This window comes from Parasteatoda tepidariorum, chromosome 3 (assembly GCF_043381705.1).
Source record: "Parasteatoda tepidariorum isolate YZ-2023 chromosome 3, CAS_Ptep_4.0, whole genome shotgun sequence".
In the NCBI taxonomy this organism is placed as follows: Eukaryota; Metazoa; Arthropoda; class Arachnida; order Araneae; family Theridiidae; genus Parasteatoda; species Parasteatoda tepidariorum.
Window position 1 is genome coordinate 39,103,316 of NC_092206.1, and position 18,209 is coordinate 39,121,524.

At 28.9% G+C, this 18,209-nt stretch overlaps 1 protein-coding gene across 1 annotated transcript in view; it reads right to left on the reverse strand.

The window, feature by feature from the left end:
• Window positions 1–8,147: 8,147 nt before the first annotated feature.
• The window catches only part of LOC107454115 (carbohydrate sulfotransferase 5-like), a 15,155-nt gene continuing 5,093 nt past the window's right edge, over window positions 8,148–18,209 (reverse strand). The window contains exon 3 of the mRNA XM_043039145.2: window positions 8,148–9,247. Within this exon, the coding sequence (XP_042895079.1) occupies window positions 8,160–9,247 (1,088 nt within the window). The 3' untranslated portion in view covers window positions 8,148–8,159. The remainder of the gene's footprint in view (window positions 9,248–18,209) is intronic.

An 18,209-nucleotide genomic window follows, 5' to 3' on the forward strand; every position in this document is an offset into this window, starting at 1 on the left:
TATTTTTCCAGCTATGAATTTATTCTTTCTTTTAATTAATTTCGTATTGATCATTTTTTCAGTGATTTAATGAGCTTTTAATATAATAAACGAATTTATAAATTTATTGCAAGTAAGTTGAAAATGGAAAAGAAAAATCAACGCCGAAATTCAAAGGTGTGCAGCATTTCGAAACCATTTAGTTAAAATTCACGAACTAACATTTCGTTTCTTTGTATCAACGCCACTTTACACAATTTATTCAGTTGTTAATTATTTCTCTTTTTTTATATTCTTCCAACTATGAATTTGTTCTTTATTTTTATTAATTTTGCATTAATCATTTATTCAGTGATTTAATGAGCTTTTAATATAATAAACAAATTAATGAATTTATTGCAAGTTGTTAATGGAAAAGAAAAATTAGCGGTAAAACTCAAAGGTTTGCCGCCTCTCGAAAACATTTGAGTTAAAAACCACAAACTAATATCGCGTACGAGCTATTACTTTTCAAGTCATGTTCATTTTTTAATAGTTTCATTATCAGTATCTCGTCTTAGATCAATAAAAAATACGATAAAATAGTATCTTGAACATAAAGCCAAAAATTGTTTAAAAATTCAAGCCAACTGAATATGGAATATACGAGCACAAATTCAGAGAAGTTTGAAAGCAAAAAGAATAAATTTTTGATTTTATTTTTTTTCATTTCGTTCGCGGAGAAATTAATTCTGGCCAAATTACTTTACTTTATGGTAATGACATTTCTTGTAAGAAAACGTAATTCTAGTTAATTAAACCTAAATATACGGTATTTAAATTATTCATTTGATAATTTTTCAATTTCATATGGCAACGCTTTACCGGAAATTCTGGTTTTCATAATTTTAGTTCCTATCACCACTCATTTCGTAAAAACTACAAAAGTGAATAGTAAATTAAACTGAATAAATTTATATTAGACCATGCTCTAAGGTATCATGATAAAATAACAAATTTTACCACATTTACCATATTTCGTCACAAAATATAAAACAATGTGTTGTAATTATTTTTACCTGAATTATTACCAATGTGCTTCGGTTAAAATTACCAAGCTTTTTGGTGTTCGCATAAAGCGAGAATCTAGTCTTCTTGTCGAGATTCATATTCTGGTAGTTTTGGCCTATATTTAATGTGTATTAATTATTTGATAATTATTAATTATATGAAACTTATCAAATGAATATATTTAACTGTAGCAATATTGAGTTGCATTTAATTTTGATTCTGATATAGTACAGACATTTTAATATGGTGTAAGAGTTATTTTTTATCCTTTTTTTAACACTTGTAAAAATATTTCATTGATCTGCAATACTCAAATATACTTATCAATTTTTCATTGATAAGTATATTTCATTGATAAGTATAACTTAGAAAGATAAGATAGAAAAATTCGCCATCACTCAAACAAGGTACCCAATATTGTGACCCAACAATAAACGAATTATGTGTTGGTGGTTGTTCACCTTCATCTTTTGGTGGGTCTGGATAATGGATGCCTTATTTTGAGCGCTCTGACTATGTCAGCATAAATTTTGACAGGTGAATCTTTCCACTTCACTTCCTTGGGATTATTCATTTCCATACTGGAATAGTTTTATCATCTACAGTTTTCATCTTGAAACTTTTAACCATATCATATTTTAGGATACCATATCATATTTTCACGTTTTCAACTAAAGAAATGAAACAAAATTAAGCACATAAAAATTTAACTGCTTTTTTTCTTCACATTTTAAAATGTTCGGTGTATCTTAAATTATAACAGATTCAGAACTGAACATGTTGAATGACTTTTTAAGCGTTAGCAACAAAAATGAAATTCTGCAATTTCACCCGTATTATTTTGTGAATGTTTATTAATTCTTACATATTTTTTTCTAATTTTATTAACTTTAAAATTATTGCCGATAACAAGTAATCTTACAAATTATTGAAATTAGTATTTTCATTTTAATTTTCATGTAGAAAGCTTATTCACATTAAATATGGGCCAAATGCAATACCACCTTTTAAACAACGAAAAAAAAACTGTCTACTTAAACGGCATAATTATTCAATAGTTACTGAACTTGTAACTCATTAATTGGGATTTCAATCATTAAATGGTATATATATGCAGAACAATCTTTTCCGCATACTTTCTTTCCAGTTATCAATCAATGGCATGCGACTGAGTTCCTCTTTTCGCCACGAATATAATTAAATTAAATAGAGCCCTATATCAGTGCCGTTCTCAATCATTGAGCCCTCAAGCGAAAGGATGAGCATTTTTACAAGCAGACACCCCGAATCAAAGTGACACTTTCTCTTCCATTAAAGTATTTTAATTAGCTTCCAATTATTCCAAGATTCTTACTCTCTGGAGGGTAGTTGTTAGGAAAGAGTGGTAGTTCGAATGCTGTTGAGCTTGAAATGAGAGAATGTTTAAGTTAAGTGAATATAAACTTGATTTATTTATTAAATTTTATAAATTTTGGTTTGGTACCACCCCAAATTGTTAATGTGATGTCATGAAATTTGGACGTTATTGAAATATTTATTATATAACCTGAAAAACGATGCGGTTCTTAAGTTATATATAAAAATTAGAATTTTTTCAAGTTTGTAATGAAAAATAAAAGTTGATAATTTTATTTAAGTTAAATTGTAAAATTGTAAATTGTATTCCTTCTCAACCACCATCAATATTTTATTTTTGAAATTTTTATCAGAATAAAAGTCTTTAGAATACACTCAAATCAAAATTTCCAATTCTACATATTCCACACAGCCAACCGGCATGTGCAAGGGTTAGGAAACTGCCCTTGCATCAGAAAGGTTCTGGGTTCGAATCCCGGGCTAAGGCATGGATGTTCTTTCCTTCTCTTTACTATCTGTGCTTACAGTGGAAGCAACGTTAGCCCACCTAATATGATACCCCTGAAAGAGTGGCCTATAAATCTGCCCTTCAGATACCTGTATGACCTAGGTCATTCTCCAGGTGGGCATTGGGAAAAAAAACACCAATCAACCAAAATTAACCAAAATTTAGTCAAAAAAGGGGCAAGACTTTCATTATAATACGGAATCTCTATATTATAATTCTATATTACAGAGATTTATGGGTAAGACTTTCGTTGAAATATTTATTATTCTTAATCAATACAAAGGTGAAGTCAGAGTCACCAAACCTATTTTATTTGCCATAGTAAATCAAGTTGTAGTTTTTACTTTCGCTGCTTAGAATATTAGATAAAAAATACTGCAAAATCTGCGGCAAATAACTTAAGTTCAAGTTCTAAATTCTACTATTGGGTGTCCCTTTATGACTATGAATTTTTAGGTTTTTATATTGTAGGTTATATCAACAAATATGCTGAGAATAAGTAATAACAAATGAGCCATTTCAGTGTATGAGAATAACCTGAATGCAAATTTTGACGAACATTTAGTGACGTATCATTTAAAATACCAGTTCTAATCAAGAAGACAGTATAGCCAATTTTTTTCCGATTATGATTTTCCTAATTATTCAGTTTTCAAAATCGATTTAAAAGTACCTTTTACAAAGCTAGGTCTCATTGGTCTGATAGACTACTCTGCGAAAACATAGGGTCGTATCTACCAGATTATGTTAAAATTCGCCGTGTTACTGGCTTTATGGGAAAATTAAAATGCCGGTAATATTTACCGAAGCGCTGTGGTAATGATTTTGTTAAAAATAACAATAAAATGTTTGAAAAAATTTGGTTAATGTGGTAATTTTATCATAATGCCTTAAAAAAAACATAAAAACCATTTATGAGGTTAAATTTAGTTTTCAGCTTCATATTTTTTCTAAACGTTTGGTAATAAGCACTATGATCGTAAAAACCAGAATTTCGTGTACAAGACTTCCTAATTAGCATATTTGAGGTCACCCCCAGGAACCATTAATATTGACATTTAGTTCGTGAAAATCCGATCATTAGAACAAAAGTTATTCAGGGTGATTCGTTTTTTTTTTTGCNTTTTTTTTTTTTGCGGACTGTACACCGTTACCATATGAACTTAAAAATTAACAAACGAATGGTTTAAATACTTTATATTTTGGTTTTATTAACCAGAATTATAGTTTCTTTTACAAGAAATATCATCACTATACAATAGGGTAATTTTAAAAGTTTTTTTTCTTCCTGTATATACAGACTGCAGCAACTAATATTGCTATTAGAAATCCCAGATTAAGAAAGCAATACGAACCTTCTTGCAACATTGACAAAGTTTCTCTCTTCTTAAGACGGCAGAATTATAACACTAACTTATATTAGTGACATGACTGTTGCTGTATGCAGATTATAATAACTAATATTGTTATTAGAAATCCCTGATTTCGATAGCAGTACAAACCTTCTTATGACATTGAAAAAGTTACTCTCTTCTTCTTAAGATGGCAGAATTATATTACTAACTTATATTAGTGACATGACTGTCCCTGAATACAAATTATGGTAACCAATCTTGCCATTAGAAAATCCTGATTTAGAAAGCAGCACAAACCTTCTTGTAACATTCACAAAGTTGCTCTCTTCTTAAGACGGTAGAATTATAACACTAACTTATATTAGTGACATGACTGTCTCCGTATATAAATTGCAGTAATGAATATTGTTATTAGGTCTACCCGACTGTGTGGGGGTCAAGGGACTGAACTTGAATCCCAAAGGTTCTGGGTTCGAATCCCGGACAAGGCGTGGATGTTTTTTTATTCTTTGTACTATCTGTCTTTACCGTGGGACCAACGTTGACCCACCTAATATGGTGCTTCTGAAAGAGGGGCCAACAAATCCGCCCTGATATAAACTTGAATTGACGAATGTTAACCCTGGTGGGCATTGGGAAAAAATATATTGCTATTAGAAATCCCTGATAGAAAGAGCAGTAAGAGCCTTCTTATAACATTGAAAAAGTTATTCTCTTCTTCTTAGGACAGCAGGATTATAATACTTAATTGCATTAATGAAAACCAATTTATTAATGTTTTGTTGCATCTTAGACTTGAAAGCACTTAGTAAAAAATGCGTGTTTCAGAGCTATTGTAAGCACTCACTTTAATTTTCAATAATAGTTATTATCGTAAAATTCATGTCGAAAGGTGATGGAGTAAAACTAAGGCATTCGCGGAATTCTCTTAGTGGCTCCATTAAAGAAAACACACTTTTCTCGTTAACAATATGAGTCAAAAAGCTGTGAGACATGTCAGTTAGAAGATAAGAAAAATTCTATTTATTCCAAATGTTAATAAAACGCATTGTTGTATTAAATTTTGTAATGGATTGTTGTATTGTACTTCGCCTAGTAACATGTATTANGAAAGCAAACTCACCGGATTTAAACCCAATCGAGAATCTGTGGGACCACCTCGATCGGGTTGTTCGGGCCACGGATCCTCAACGGCGTAATCTAGCGCAGCTGGCTACGGCACTGGAGTCGGCATGGCTCAACATCCCAGTGAACATTTTCAGAAACCTAATTGACTCTCTTCCTGCACGTTTCGAAGCGGTCTGCTCTGCCAAAGGTGGTTATTCTGGCTTTTCACAGGTGGTCACATTAATGTGACTGGACTGTGTATAAGCTTGAATTGACGAATGTTAACCCTGGTGGGCATTGGGAAAAAAATATATTTCTATTTGAAATCCCCGATGGAAAGAGCAGTAAGAGCCTTCTTATAACATTGAAAAAGTTATTCTCTTCTTCTTAGGACAGCAGGATTATAATACTTAATTGCATTAATGAAAACCAATTTATTAATGTTTTGTTGCATCTTAGACTTGAAAGCACTTAGTAAAAAATGCGTGTTTCAGAGCTATTGTAAGCACTCACTTTAATTTTCAATAATAGTTATTATCGTAAAATTCATGTCGAAAGGTGATGGAGTAAAACTAAGGCATTCGCGGAATTCTCTTAGTGGCTCCATTAAAGAAAACACACTTTTCTCGTTAACAATATGAGTCAAAAAGCTGTGAGACATGTCAGTTAGAAGATAAGAAAAATTCTATTTATTCCAAATGTTAATAAAACGCATTGTTGTATTAAATTTTGTAATGGATTGTTGTATTGTACTTCGCCTAGTAACATGTATTAGTGACATGACCAGGGATGGACTCCACATAATATAGTCTTGGTGTATGATTGACACTTTCTAAAATCATGCCTTAATGGTTCAGAATTTACTATAATAAAAAAATTACCTGCGGTCTTTGAACAGAAAAGAATTAGGCCCATCTTACTAGTTGAGAAGAGGTGTTCGGAGATCGACTGATGGCTATTATTCCATCCTACTATCTAAGTTGTGTTAGTAGCACACTGGCCACAGTTTTGTCTTCAAATCACCTCTAACGATGAATCTAAGACAGACGTTAACAGATCACTAGTGTAGTGAACGTGAACTACAAAGCGGCAGAAACAAAATCAACCAAAACTTTGAAGTTGATTATTTTTTGTCTCATCTTATTCGTAACGCAAGATAAGAGCTTTTATTCAGTTTGCAAAAGACATCCATTACTTTTTACTGCCTAAATATCACTTTTATGGCAATAACCAAAAGGTGAGTTTACATAGCATACAATCCAACTAAATGTAAGTCAAAAGATACTCCGTGAATTTTAGCTCAAAGACTTCTATTTGCTTCATTTTAATATTAAATTCACTTAAAATATAGGCTTTTCCGTTCAGTGGAGGTTTAAATTTTTTTTTAATTCACTTCAATCATCACTTTATCAATCATCTCTTTAGTTAAAATCCATCGCTTCAATTGCTAATAGAAATATTGACTCTCACTTTAAATATTAACTAATAGTAGTTCTTCACTGTGTTAATTAAAACTTACTTGACCTTATAATTTTTTTACCTGAGTTTTACATACTCGCATTATATTTTCTTGAATACATTTCTTACTGTAAAATAAAATACAACTTGATAAGCGCATGTTTTTATATTTATAGATATTTTAAACATTATTTAATCTCATAATTAGTCTTAAAAATGGTAATTAAAAAATTTCATCATAGTTAAAATAAAATGTTAACATATATGTTTCTAACTTAAAAATTTGCAAACCTGTCATGAAATCAAACTTCCTTGTGTTTATGAGCTAAAGGCACATTTGCAGCAAAACTTTACAGAGAATGGCCAATATTTTCACGAATAAGAGTATGTCTGCTTTCCTTTTCAAAGAGAATCATCTACGATATTTATTTCCTAACGTATATCTTAATAATACATAGCATAGTATCTATAAACAGCTATACACTTTTGATATAAGAAATGTAAGATCAGTAAAAAATGAAATAGAATACTGCCCTAACTAAATAGCACTTTTCAATGTATCTCATTTTAAACCTGTTTTGAAATCTTCATTCCCCCAAGGTGCTTATATTCCTCACTAAAATGAAAAGTTTTAAAAATGCTGAATAATTCATTTTACAAAATATTTATATACTTTATTATACTTAATATATTCGGAAAATCCGTAGGAACCTTTGATAAAAGTTTTTGGAATGTTTTTTTGCTAAAAATCCATTTAGAGATCGTAAAAACAATTTTATAATATGGTTTATTCATATTTTCTTTAGAATCTGTGTATATTAAGAAAAATGCAAATTTCGTAAACATTTATTGCAAATTTCAATACATATTAGATCTGCGTGATAAGCCATTGAAATAAGTAAGGCGTCCAATTTTATCACATCAGATGTTTACTCTTAATAATTAAAAATAAAGTTTAGCCAATGAGATTCCTTAAAATAAAATAATCGATTATAATTTATGAAATTGCCATGTTTATTTCTAATAATTGCTTATTAAATTTATAAATAGTGGTTGTAATTACATAACTTAACTTATAATCATTAATATTTTCTCACCAATTAATATTATTTAATAACCATACGTATTTCTTAACCATCAACCATTAGTTACATGGAACAGAAAAGCAGAAAAAGCTGTAGAGAATTGAAACTTCTGCAGAATAATTTTCCTTAAACTTTCTCTGTAGTCTGCCTTAAATAATTTGGATCTTTTCCGTACTGTATTTATTTTATTTAATTTATCTAAAAACAAACTTGGAAACTTTAAGCTTACTAAAACAATTTACATAGATGTTTTGGATATATTTAATCACAATATTTACAAAGATTATATTTTTGAACAAATCCAAATGTTTGTTTAACTGGATTATAAAGAGAATTTTTATAGAAAAATGCACATGCTTTATCAACTCCTAAACAAGCATCATCGTCTGGAATCCATTCCCATTTATTTAAGTGAACTTTTTTGAGTTCTTTATAAGCATTTACATTTCTAAGTAACTGTTTTACATCATTCATTCCAACTGATAATCCTACGAAAGATAAAATGTCTTGAATAATATGTTCTGGATCCTTTAAGAAGTGCTCGTAGAGTACAATCCGATAAAAATCGCGATGACCCATACCTTCAAACCGTTTCGCCGCTTGTAAGTCGTGCAGCATTCGTGAACACAAACTTCGCCCAAGAAAAAACATGTCCGAACCTGTAGTCCATCCTCCACGATTTAGACGACTCCTCAAGTGAAGATTAACTCTAGGATCTCGCTGAAGTATGATTACTTTAGCTATACCCTTGTTCTTCATCAAGAATAACTGAAGGTCTTGTAAATAAACTCGAATAGTCTTGGACAAAATAAATCGCTTGGTTCTGCAAAGTTCTTGAACACATTCAGAATTATTGCTTTGTTGCTCTTGGCAAGTACCAAATGCTTTTTTCATAAACTTTCGTAGCATCTGATCTGTGTAGCCAAATTTTGTATTTATTATTTTGCAATCAAACAGATCTGCCATGTATTCCACTGCTTCGTCTATATTCCGCCTAGATATAGGTTCTTCGCCGTCTTTTAAAGTAGTAGCGTCAAATGGTTGAAGAGGCTTGTTGATGTAAAATATGTCAGGATGTTGACTTAGTATGTCACCAATGTGAGGAGAACTAACATCAAAATATGAAAGTATCAAAATTTTTCTTTTCTTTGGGGAAATTGAAGTTTGTGGTACGTCAAATACTTTCTGTTCTCTTATTTCTTTCATTTTTTTCTGTATTTTTTCAGGCAAAATGTGAACTTTTTCTAAATAATTTGGTTTGGTAGGCACTTTCGTCTGTCCTTTTTTGGTTGTCACTGCTGTGATATTTTTTGAGACCACTATTGTTTTCAGTGCAATGCATTTGTTACCTATAAAAAAAAATATTTAAAAATAACAATTCATGATTGCAACATAAAAATGGAATATTTGTGGGGAAAAAAGGGTGACAAAAATTGGAATGAAAATACTTAAAGTTAAATTTTTTTTTAAGAAATAATATTGGAAATATATGAAACTGAAAAATAATTATTTAGCACCAATTAAGGATTTAAAATAATGCAACTGTACGTGCAATATAAAAATATTAGTATAGAATACTTGAGAATTAATTATTCCTGCAAACGTATTTAAATTTTAATCATCTTCACATTTTTTATATCCAATAAAATTATGATTATAGATATATAAACACTTTTACGGAAGTAGATTGAAATAAAAGGAAAAATTTAACCAACGATTTTTCTTTCAAAAATAATTCCAAAAATGTTCCGTATAGATCACCCTTGATATATTTCTTTTAGATTTCTTATCAAATGTGGTAAAAAAAAAGTTTGCGTATATGGAATCTCAATTGGATATTTCACCAAGGATAAAAAAAAAAACAATTTTGAAATTAGGCAAATTACAGTAGAAGAAGACAGATATAATAAAAATCAAGATAGGTTCAATTGTAGACAGAAACTTAATGTTTTTCGGACATTTATCATGCAATGATTGTTTCAGCTTCTCACAGAAGCAAACGAAGGTAGCGCTAGCTTCTCAAATTCATGCTTTCTTCTTCAATTAACTATCGTCAAAAAAGAAAGACTAGCTAACCATCTTTCAACTCTTCGCTATTCTATTCCGTCAAAACACCTGTTTTATTGTTCATTACTCCTGTCTTGATGTTCCGTAATTTGCCAGATAAAGAAAGAGTTCTTGCTTTTTCTTTGCTTAAATATTAATTTGAGGAACCTAAATGAGCACACCTTTTTTATTTTCCTTTTTAATAAGTATTCTATAAGTACAGGTTAATGATGGACTTTACGGAACACCCTGTATGTAGAATAAATCACTTCTTTTCTTCATTATTCATTAATAAACAAAACCTGGATAAAAAAAAATATTGCACAATGAGTAGTTCTTTTAAAAACATCTATAGTTAAATTTGTAAAGAAAAATATTTCGCTTTATTTTTATTGACTTATTTATTTATTTACTTAATTTGACACTGTAATTTGACTGTTCACTGTAATTTGAAACTTTTTATTAATATATTTTATGTTTTCCATGAACATGAAATGTTTTACTTTGGAAGAATTTACAAACATTATTAAAAAGAGAAATTAGCTATGTGGTATTATCTCCTTAAAATCTATAAATGCATCAGAAATTAGCATTTTTTATACATTCTATGTTAAGTTCTAATACCAGATCTAGCGCCATCGATACTAGATTCTAATACTAGATCTAGCTATCATATTTTTTAACTTGCACCTTTAAATAATTAACGCAATATTAGCAACAAAGTATATACAAAATTTTTCAAGCAGTTAACCATAATGAATTTACTTCACACGAAAGTTTTCCAGCAGTAACATCAGAAACGATGAAGTTTCGTCTATTGATTAAATATTCCAATACAATTATTTGAAATTGTAGTGATGCTGAAATGAATTATGTCACGTATTAATAGGTAAATTAACTGACTATAATATTTAATAGTTATTAAATAATTAATTAACCCCATCTGAATTAAAAAGATATTGTTAATAACCTCTCAGTCAGGTAGAAATGCATTTAAGGATATATTAATTTTTTGATTTTTTTAAAGAAAAAACATATTGCATTTGTAATTTCAAATAATTCTTTATGCACTTTAAACTATAAGAAAATATGAAAATAAAGCTTTTAATAAACAAGGAAGTATTATTTTAACAACACACAGGATATTTATAACTTTAAATTAAAAACGATATTCGTTCCAGTTATTATTTATGCTTTGAATCAAAAGAATATTAAATGAGTAAACATGCGTAATATATTTGTGAACTAGAATTTTTATAATTTTTAAATTACACCCTAAAATAATTAACCCCATACTAGAACCAACATAAATTAAATATACGAAATTTTTCAAGCAATTAAACGTGATGAATTTACTTCACGCGTAAGTTTTCCAACAATAACATCAGGAGTGGTAAATTTTCGTTTGTTCATTAAGTATTCAAATGCAATTATCCGAAATTATAGTGATGCCAAAATGAAATATGTCACGTAATAAAGAGGTAAATTAACTGAATATGCTATTCAATAGTCATTAAATCATTTATTAACCCCAACTGAATTAAAAAGATAGCGTTAATAACCTCTTAGATAGGCAGAAATGCATTTAAGGAGATATTATTTAATTTTCAGAGCTACTTATTTCTGCTGTCTAAACACAAGAACGAGGAATATACTTATAACGAGACTGAATAATTTAATGGTTCGGAAAGCTTTGAAAGTAAATTTATACCCTTGGAAGCATTAAACAAGTATAAATACATATTTAACTGGCATTTTTCTTTACCCGGGAGCTCGAAACAATTACTCATATTAGACCCAGCTGGAAATAATTCATCGTTATTTTCATACTTAATTTTAATTTTACGGCTTTGTTGTTTTAGGAATTTAGCATCTGCAAACCTTACTAGAGTAAAAATATATTCAAAGTAGTACCGTTAATTTTGAACTAAAAATTATTTTAACTTTTTTGTTGTTACAGCTTTTTAAATAATGATTTTGAACATATTTTGTAGATATTCGAAACACAAATATTAAAAAGTGGTTTTTAATGTGGTAGTATTATTTAATATTTATTTACAAACTTCCAACTATTGTTGTGTAAATTAGTTCACTACTCTAACCATGGTCAAAACTGCCAGAATATGATAAATTGCGCCGNGTTTTATTCTTATTGCCGCTTATAGGGCGGGTCACATTCACACACAAAGGAGAAAGGACATAGAACACAGATAGCGAGAAAGAAACATCAATGTCTTGCCCGGGATTCGAACCCAGAACCTTTCTGATGCAAAGACAGTTCCCTGCCCCCTACACAGGCCGGTCAGCGAAACACAAATATTAAAAAGTTGTATTGAATGTGGTAGTATTATTTAATATTTATTTACGAACTTCAATCTATTGTTGTGTAAATTAGTTCACAACTCTAACCATGGTGAAAACTACCAGAATGTGATAAAACGTGCCGTGTTTCCGGTTCAAATTGTGAGTCTAACCATTCTTAATTTTTTAAAAAAAATACTTGATTAAAAACATAGATACTTACAAAAGCTTTTGCAGTGAATCAAATTATTAGAAAGTGAAAAATTATTTTCTTTAACTGATGAAACCTTTAATTTTACTTTCAATTCTTTAAAATCGGTTATTATTTCATGCCCTTTTATACATTACACTAGGGAGCAATTTTTTTTTCTTTTCGTAATACATGGAGTTTTTTAACGTCTCGTGGATATTTTTGTGTTGCTGATTTCAAATCTGCAATCTCTCAAACTGTCATTTTAAAAAATAAAAATAAAACTCTGTAGTTTAAGGAAAAAAACCAATTTCAAATTTGAAATCACCGCAACTAAATAACGCTAGATCAAGCACTTGTATAAATGCAACAGAAACTTTTGTTTCCCGGTGTTGTTATTCATTTTTTCTATGCAGTTCGTATGTTTTTAAACATTGTTTCATTTCTTTCAGTGTATTTTTTCCCATGGTCATATATAGTTTTACTTTTCCAGATTTCTCTCTTTCTATTCATCCCCACCCCTGAGAATTCATATTTACGGGATTTCTCCCAAGCGTTTTTGTATTATTTATTGTACTTCAGTTTATCTCATGTTACACCTGCATTACTGTTCGTTGAATGCCCATTGGGATGAGGAGTTATAAAGAGCTATAATGCTATTTTTATTATTAATAGTGGCATCTATTTTGCCCTCTATTTAATTTAAAGTTTGAAAAAGAAAGTGGCACCACCACTGAAAAGTATTGTAAGATTTAAACAATCTACTGAATGTACAGTGCTCTCCCCCCCCCAAAAAAAACGAACCACACTGCATAACTTTTGATCTAATGACCGGATCTTCACATTCTAGGACTCAATCTTAATAATTCAAGGGGATAACCTCAAATATGCTATTGATAAGTGCAGACGATATTTTAAGTTATAAAATCAGACACAAAAATATACTTTCTCCGAATAAACATACCTTTTTTTCCAATGATTTGGTTTTTAACCTCCAAAACATAGGGAGAAGCCACAATCTGCGAAATATGATCCCCATACCTTGGTCAGGAGAGCACTCCAAAGTTTGGACCCCTTAATGTTACTTTTACTTTTTGCGTATTTCGCCATATCCTGAGATTTTCTGAAGCAAATTACCATCTTTCAACTCTTCGCTATTCTATTCCGTCAAAANAATGCATGAAAATGAAGAGAAAAAAGACATACAAAGTAAAATAAAATTAAAATTTAAGAAAAAAATCATTTTTGAGATTGTCTTTTGTTGTCGATTCCATTATTTCAAATTAGTATTGCATGTCAGGTGAAAGGATTTATAATGTCGGAGTATTTTTATTGGCTGAAAAATCACGTGGTAGGATCCAGTTTTTCCTTATTCATTTCCAGATCGTTTTGGTTGTCATCAGCATAAAACTAATGAAAGTCGTAAAGGTATTATTCTTCTACAAAGATTTTCGTATCCTTAATTTAAAATGAAAGTTCTATTATTTTAGTAGTGGTCTTGCAGTAGTCTTGACTACTCTTGACTAAGAAAAATAATCTGAATAAAAATATGTATTTTTAAAAACCACGTTTTTTGTAGTGAAGAATAATAATTAAAAAGTAATAATTTTAAAAAAATATAAAATAAAAATTAAAAAAATTATAATTTAAAATAAAAAAATTCAAAATAAAAAACAATATTTTTAAAAACCACGTTTTTGTAGTGGAGAATAATAATTAAAAAAAAATTGAAAAACGAAAAACGTGGGGCGAATGAAATACATAACAGTACATATACGCATATATATACACATTTTCTATACACATTTACACATGCACAGCTACATACATATGCAGATACACAAACATATTCCACATCTACATTCAGATACAATAACAATTACAGATATACATACACATATTCTCAAGAGCACACATACACACACTAATATAACATTACTGTTATGTATTTCATGCGCCCCACGTTTTTCGTTTTTCAAATTTTTTTTTAATTATTATTTTCTACTACAGAAACGTGGTTTTTAAAAATATTGCTTTTTATTTTGAATTTTTTTTTTTAATAATAGCCGAAATAAATTTGAATTGTAAGGTGTACAATCTCTTACGTCATTCTAAAGTATTCAATCTCACATGGCAAAATACAAAATTTGAACGAAATCGGTTGAATAGTTTCTGACTAATCGAATTCTTAAAATTAGATTTCTCAGAAACTATTCGATCGATTTAGCTTTGGCATCAATAATGGAATGAAAAATTTTTACGTTTCACCCAAGCGAATTAAAACCATTCCACTATTAATTTTGTCTTTTAGTGCATAGCTTAAAGTTTTTATTTTAATAAGTATATATTACAAAATTAACTAACCATCATTGCCTTCAGTAATAGTATGGCAATTTTTTACTTATCTTCTTGAAGAATTGGTATTAGTTCACCATTGATTTGTTGTTGAATACTGTTGATTTTAAATTATTCATTTTATAGAAATACGTTTCAAAAGCATACTTGTAAAACTAATACCCTGGTTCTAGAATACTTACAAAATACTAATTTGCTGACGTAGTTCACCTATGCTACTACGCTCAATGTGATCACTGAGTTCATCTGACGTAAAGAATTAAGAATGATACGTACATTTTAGCCTGTGTTTTTTATATTTTTTTCCAATTCCAGCAAATTACATACATTTGTTTTTCATAAAGAATATTACGTTTTAAACTTTCTTAAAATTTGTTTTCATAATAAATAAAAGAAAATTAATTAAATAAATCTTCTTATAATTATATATTTCCAAATAATTTGTTTCGAATAATTTAAGTAAATTTCTTTAAAGTTATTTCGTATTTAAAAAAACATTCCTTCATGTAAAATTAAATTTGTAATGTACTAAATTTAATTAATGTTCTCTTTTTTTTAATATTTTTCCCATTCGAAAATTTTTTTTTCAACAAAAATGAGACTTATTTTCATTTTGCTTCCATCTTGCCATTAAACTAAAATATTACCATTATTATAACTCATTTACTGTCTAAAACTGATTAGTTTAATAAATATGAAAACATAATTACAGTTAAGTCACCACAGTGTATTACTTTAAAGAAAATTATCTTTTTTTTCTGTCTAAAAATAGCAATTACTGTAAAAACCTTTCAATTCCCGATTGTAATTTAATTTCGGGAGCAGATGTTTCGGCATCAACCAAGTATGGAAAACGTGATTTTCACCACGGATATATCATTTGAATAACACTAGTTCGAATTCATTTAAGCAGTGAACGTGAAATCGCTGAAGCAATCTATACAGCAATTGTACACCGTCAGAAATTGCTTAAGCAAAAAGTAATCAATTCTCCTTAGTTATTACTAGTTTGTCGACATCTTTAAAGCCCGGGAATTGCATTTTTGCAAATATAACTGAACCAGTCTTTTAAAGATTTAAAGTTCCACTTTATATTTGCTTATTTTAGAAATATTTCCTGAAATTAATTTGCTGTCGAATGAAAAGAAAATTTTAAATTGAGTCCCCTGAATAATTACCTAAAAAGGAAATTTTTTAATTTTGAAGTAAATTTTTATTCTTAGTATTCATTATGGTTTTTGGAAAATTAAAATCGGATAGTTAGCGTCTATTAAAAAATTTGACAGAAAAATGAAAATTATTTTGCATAAGTTCATGAATACTACACGAAGAAGACAATTGTGGTAAAATTACCTTATTCTCAAATGAGTATTGAGTATTGAAAAAAAAAGCAATGAGTGTTGTAAAAAATACAATTCTTTCAACTAAAAACCAAAATACACAGTATTTAAAACTATCATCTGGTAAATTTTCTGCTCATATCGTAACGGCTTACAGTTAAGTTTGGTTTACAAATTATAGTTCTTATAACCTCGCAGTTTCCAAAAAATACAAAACCGAAAAGTCAGCCGAATAAAGGGTTTTTATACCATGCCCCACGAATAATGATACAATTATCAAATTTTACTACATTTAGCCACTTTTGTCGCATATTATAAAACCATATATTACTGCTGATCCTACCAAAATCTTTGCCAAAGTTCTTCGGTAAAAATTACCAAGCTTTTGGTGTTCCCATAGAGCCAGACACCCAGCAAATTTTGCCATATTATGGTTGATTTGACTGTACTCAATTTATCATTTACTTTTTAACCTGCTTGACAATGTATGCAAAATTAAATAAAATATTTTTAATTAATGCTTTGATTAAATATCGGTTAAATCTGCTTCGTAATAATTATTTCAAAAATTATTTTTATCACAAAGGTTCCTTAATATTTGTTTTTTTAGGATGTTTGGTCTCAAAGATATTAAATAATACTTAAAAATTTCGCGAAACAAATTTTAATGACTTAGAAAAAATACCTTAGTACTGTTATAAGAATGATATTTGATATTAATCTGGATTTTTTTCAATATGTGAAAAGTTTCATACTTAAATCGGATTATTATAGATTTTTTGCGATGTCTCCGTTCATCATCTTTGTTTTTTGCTTGTTTCAATGAGAGACAAAAGTGTTTATTCAGAAACATTTGTAACTTACAATGTAAAAAATCCTGCAAAGCGATTTAACTTCCGAAAAAAATATGGGGGAAATTTCTGGAAATGTCTCTATGTTTTAAGTAAATATTAATTTTTTATTTATTTTTTTGTATTCATTCTCTTTTTTCGTAAAAATTTAAACTGTATGATTAGTGCTTATAAAAAAAATTAGACCGAGAAATAAAAACGCTATTCCGCATAGCTTTATGAATGCTGTTATTTATTTTTAACGGTTTTTACAATGCATGGGAGTTTTAAAATTAAATTAAATATTTTTAGTTAATGCTTTGTAAAACCATCATCTGAACTTTTTTATTAATAATTACTCTAAATAAAATTTTTGTTTCTATAAAGATTTATTAAGGTTTTTCAGTGTTGCATTTTTTATTAATAATGCACTTTACAGAATTAATTTATGCAAATTTAGAAAATGCATTTAATATAAATATCGATTTTATTTTCAATTTTGCGAATGTTATGATTCTACAATACTTTTGATACCGAGGTATTATTTTCCTGTTACACTGTTAAAATTTTCATTCGAAAATTGCAGTAAAATAGCAGGCAGAAGTCTGTCCATCTAATTTACAGTAAAATTAACGGTAAAGAACATTTTTTACCTAAAGGTAAAGGTAAAAGAATCGTAAACAACTTAGCAGTTGTTTACGATTTTACGATCTTAAAATCGTAAACAACTGCTATGGTTAAAAAACCATGAATGCAAAAATATACAGTTTTCTTTAACCATTTGAAACTAACATGGTTTCAAAACCGTAAAAAACGAAAATTAACTGGACATTGCAGCCAAACTTATCGTTAGGTAATGAGTAGAGCCTGGATTTTGATGACCTAAAAAATCTCAATTAATGCCCTTAAAAAGTGCAAAAAATGCCCTTATAAACTGCAAAAAATGCCCTTAAAAGTGCAAAAAATTCCCTTAAAATGCGAAAATTGCGCTAAAAATGCATTATGACATGACCTAAATAGAAGTAAAAATATTGAACTAAAACAATGTTTTACTCTTTAAAATTATTATGAGTCGTTTCAAAAAATATAAAGCAATGCAATACTTATTCTACGTTCATTAAAGTTTAACAAATATGTTTTATATACTAAAATAACAAAAAAAAGGAAAATATATTGACTCCAAAACATTTTCATTTTGTATAGAAACTTAAATGAATATAACAACTTCCATCTCACTTATTCATCATAT